Here is a 4,705-nt window from a genome sequence, read left to right as displayed (position 1 = left end):
CTACTTAGCTTTTTTTTGCCTTGTACTGTATACACCCAAAAACCTTCAGATGTTCCAGACTTGGTTTACAACCGTACCACTTCTGATAAGGGGTTACATCTTCTGAGAGTGCTGAAGTGGGTGATCTGTTTCTTATAAATGCAGTGGCTACTGCTTCAGCCCAATAGCTGTTTGGTAGTCCAGCATGTGACATCATCGATCGTCCAGACTCCATCAAGGTACAATTCATTCTTTCTGATGCCCCGTTTTGTTGTGGTGTTAGGAACAGAGAGTTCATGTCGTATTCCCTTAGATTTAAGATTGGCAAATTCTGTCGACAAATACTCACCCCCATTTTCAGATTTCAGTGTTCCAATACTATTCCCTGCTGAATTAATAGCACCTGCTTCAAGCGCCTTAAATTTTTGGAATATTTCTGCCTTCTGTTTAAGGAAGTACACTGCACAACAATGAGAATAGTCATCAATGAACGTGACAAAGTATTTGTGGCCCCCAAAAGACTCAACAGACATTGGACCACAAACGTCACTGTGCACTAACTCCAACTTTCTCTGAGAACAAAGAGCTCCCACTGGTTTGAATGGACTTCTGCAAATTTCCCCATTAATACATCCTTCACAGAATGATAGATATTCAGATTTAGGAACTTTCATTCCAGTGACCATTTCCTTCTCTATGAGCTTGTTGATATATTGACTGTTGAGATGGCCCAAGCGTTAATGCCATAAATCAATCTGACGAACTTCAATAGATGCCAATGATGCTACTTCAAGGTAGCACAATCCAGGTGGTGGAGTTTATACTCCTGAGTCCCAAGATCACACAGTCTTCCCTTGTGATTTCTAATCCAGCACTTTGATTTGCTGAACTTCGCCCAAGGGAAATAGCTGCCCTGACTGAGAATAGATTACAGGCTAGCTCAGGAACTAGTAGCACATCTTCCATACAAAATGATTTCTCTCTCACTAGAAATGGTGCTCCTCACCTGAATGTATACCTTTCCAACACCAATAGCATCAACAGTTCGACCATTCCTAGTCCAACCTTCTCAGGTTGCTCTAACTCATGGTAATCAGCAAGTACGTTTCTCTGGTAAGTCATGTGACTAGATGTTCCTGAGTCTATTAACCATTGTCCAGCATATATAGTTGATCCATCTAGGGCTAGGGCTGCAAATAGCTCTTCCGATGGTACTTCATGAGAATTTATGCTGGTAGAAACTGCCTTTGCTTTGTGAGCAGTCTTCTGTTCTGGAGCAGTCGAATGAGTCGTACTTCTTTAATCATCGTGGTGATGCTTGCCTTTTGGACAGTCTCAATAAATGCCCAGGTTGTTTACAATTAAAACACTTCAGGGTCTTGCATTTGGTCCTGTGAGAACCTTCAACCAGTTCTGTTGATCTGCTGTCCTCTGGCAATGCACCTTTCCTCTTTTGCTCCTCCTGGATCAAGGCTTGCTGTAGAAATTATAAGGTCAAGTCATCCCCTCTAGCCTCTAGTGCAGTCACTAGTGTTCAATAGCTCTTAGGAAGACTCCCTAGTAACGTAACAACCTGATCCTCAGTAGAAATAGGAGTACCAATTGCTGCCGTCAGTCCGTGATCTCTTTCATCTGCTTATGATGAGCTTCTATTGATGTGCCTTCTTTCAGTTTGGCTCAAAAATACTGCTTCTTCAAGAACAGCTTATTTGCGAGCGTGTCTCTATCGAAATGACTTCTTAAGGCGTCCCAAGCTGCCCGTGGATCTTCAGTAGAAGTGATCAGGTATAACCCTGATGCACCAACTGCCATAGCAATGTAAGAGAAAGCTTTGAAGGACCTTGTGGCGTCAGCAGCTTGTGCTTTACCATCAGCATCATCAGCTAGGACATGTTTTGTCAACGATCCCCCACAGTCCCTTCAGTAGCAACATATGCAGCTTATCGAACTTTCAAGTACTCCAGTTAGTACCATCAAGTTTATTTATGGTCCACTTCTCTTTGGTTATAGATGAACTATTTGTCTAGACTTCGTAAGGAATGTTCAGAACTGACTAGCAAGATCCACTGATTTAACTCATAACCTGTTGTAAAACAGCGGCTTTGCGGAGTTCAAGTTAGCTCACTCAAAAGCAAATAGCTTCATTGTAGATCACAGAAAAAAAGGATTAACTAACAACTGACTGACTGACAATAGAACAATAGACTGACAAAAGGTCACACATCATATAGCAACTAAAATTTACATAACAAAACCACAGTAGACTAATAATAACCGTCCTAGAACAACTACAAAAAGAATACTAGAACATAAAAGTAATCAAGATGGTACACATAAACACACATCAATACTATGACAAATCATTAACACAATGTTAATTACAATAATAATAATATCTTCTAGATGGCTGAGGTTGATGAAACAACCTGTAACAACAATAAAGATTTATAGTTGTGGCACTGATTTAACTAGATATATTACAGTTCCCTACCAAAAATAACTTATTGCTGAGCAGGACAATGCTGAGTGGGATTAGCCATCATCGCATTCAGTGTGCCCTTGACCTACTTGAACAACTTTCCAAGACATTGTCTTCACCAAGCATCACACTATCATTTACATCTTCAGGCTCACAATTTATTTCTTCATTCAGTTCTCTGTAAAAACCATCACCTTTCTCATTTGTGCTTCTGGTGCTGGCCATTATTTTGTACTCATTACTAAGGTAACATTAATTTTAATCAATGAATATCATTAAATTTGGTAGGAATATAATTATTTGTCATGAATATCATTAAAATGGTTATGACCACTGTGTGCATTATCATTTCCGGACATGCTCTATTGTTCGATTTTGTAATTACTGTTCATTATTGCTGCTTTATATTTTAGATAGAATTTGTAAGCTACATTATTGCTAAAGGGTGACTTGTGGAACAATGGTTTGGAACTGTACAAATCCTTTAAGTGTCCCTTTGTGCCATGACAAGATGCATCTGTCATTTTGGTTGCTACATTCATATTCTAGCAACTATATGTAGCTGCTATCCCAACATTGCAAACTACTGCCCACGCATTTAATTAAGTAATTATTAACCCTGTCCACCAAAGGATTAAAAACTCTATTATTCGAAACTGCTGTACACTATATCCTCTAATTAGAAGAGTAAGCCTTTCATTTGAGTGTTACCACATGTAGAGTAGTCTTGATGAATGCTCCAGAAAATTTCATCCAGCTCCAAATCAGACATACACAAACAAAACAATCTTACAAATAAACCTGTCAGTCATTCTTCCTCTGACAGTGGTCACAGAAATTCCCAGGATTCTAGGTATATGAGGCACACTGAATTGATGCTTCAACATAAATTCCAGATTTTTGTGTGAAATCATGAGTATGGGTCAACCAGGAAGTCCTGTTTGTCCAATACGGGGAATCTGCCTATCTCTCCTTGCCAACAAAGATTCACTGTGCCTCAGCATTATAATGAACTAGCGAAATACTGTTTTTAGATGCTGTTTTTAATTAAATCTGCTCCACGTCTTAGTTCATAAGACAAATCGCCTGAAAATTCCCAAAACGATCAGCTCTCTGTAGGCAATTTCTAGAGATAGTTCACAAAAGATTCCAGCATATCCCAAGAAACAAATCTGCCATCTAGAAAATGCGCCAAGTTGTTCATTATTCCCATTCAGAATGTTGACACAAACGTCTGCCATTTTGATTGTGGTTGGTATCAGGGGCTAATGGGGGCTTGAGCACCCCCGTCATGGCTAGGCTCAGAAAAAAAATGATCAAATCCTGGACTTTTGCATCGCTACCAAGCCTCTTAACAAAATTATCTAGCCCCCTGATCATTATTTCAGCACTTTCCAGTGCTTTCAGGAACCATGAGAAGTTGTCAGAATTACTAGATGCTTGAAATAATTTAGACCCCACCCGTAATTCACAAAAATGCATGAAAACGCCGTTTTACCACCACAAAATGGCTGTGGCCAAAATTGCTGTGCGCTTCACACGCCTTCAGCACCTCCCTTTCCCCATTTCTGGACACGCCTCTGGGTATAACAGGTTGTGGTACACTATAACAGGAGGTCTATGCATACATGCAGTAGTCTTGATTAATAACATAGTAGTCAACAGATTTATTGCTGAAACATACATAGCTGAGGAATGAATATACATTGTGACAGCTGCGACACATTGTGATACTAGACGTGTTATATTTAAAATAACTGATTTTATTTAATTTGTCAAAATAATTATTTACAATGTTTCTTACCTTTGAAACTATTAAAACCAATTCAGCAAAAGGCTACAAAGTACATACTGAATACTACAATTGCATACTGAATGATTTAAGCAGGTTGAGAACATCTCATTTCTAAGGACCTCAGTCACTACACAGACTCATCAGTTAAGCAAACAACACTAAAGAGCTTTAAAGGCTGTTCTACTCAGGTACAGTCATTAGCATTAAATGATATCATTCTCATCCTCCAGTTCATTCAGTAGTGTTATAGTAACTTTTCTTTGAAATGGCCACTCCAATGTATCATCATACACTCCTTTCATGAAATATGTGTTGCAAGAAACGTGTTAATCACTTTAACATCATTAAAATTTTTCATTTTTTCTTCTAGTTCCTTTAAGTGTAGAAAAAGAGGAGCTTATGCATAGGTTATGCGGAACAAAATTATTAATCATGATGTTAACTTTTACCCT

General features: G+C 38.7%; 1 protein-coding gene across 1 annotated transcript; it reads right to left on the bottom strand.

Moving 5' to 3' along the window:
* Positions 1 to 155: 155 nt before the first annotated feature.
* Positions 156 to 2,683, bottom strand: LOC105314013 (uncharacterized). Its single transcript, XM_011407909.1, has 3 exons — positions 2,548 to 2,683; positions 986 to 1,250; positions 156 to 696 (listed from the first exon to the last, which is right to left on the bottom strand). Exons 1-3 carry the CDS (start codon positions 2,681 to 2,683, stop codon positions 156 to 158), a joined length of 942 nt encoding a protein of 313 aa, XP_011406211.1.
* Positions 2,684 to 4,705: the final 2,022 nt, after the last annotated feature.

Source organism: Amphimedon queenslandica, unplaced genomic scaffold (genome assembly GCF_000090795.2).
Source record: "Amphimedon queenslandica unplaced genomic scaffold, v1.1 AMPQUscaffold_13139, whole genome shotgun sequence".
NCBI classification, from domain to species: domain Eukaryota; kingdom Metazoa; phylum Porifera; class Demospongiae; order Haplosclerida; family Niphatidae; genus Amphimedon; species Amphimedon queenslandica.
The sequence above is the reverse complement of the archived record's forward strand: the minus strand, read 5'-3'. Positions and strand labels throughout refer to the sequence as shown.

What these genes read in the sequence shown, in the direction of transcription:
- LOC105314013 (XM_011407909.1), bottom strand. Translation starts at nt 2,683, where the DNA reads ATGGCCAGCACCAGAAGCACAAATGAGAAAGGTGATGGTTTTTACAGA. An exon ending in TGTCTTGGAAAGTTGTTCAA is followed by an intron (nt 1,251 to 2,547) that starts GTAGGTCAAGGG and finishes CGACTGCTCCAG; the next exon opens with AACAGAAGACTGCTCACAAA. An exon ending in TTGGAAAGGTATACATTCAG is followed by an intron (nt 697 to 985) that starts GTGAGGAGCACC and finishes CCATCTCAACAG; the next exon opens with TCAATATATCAACAAGCTCA.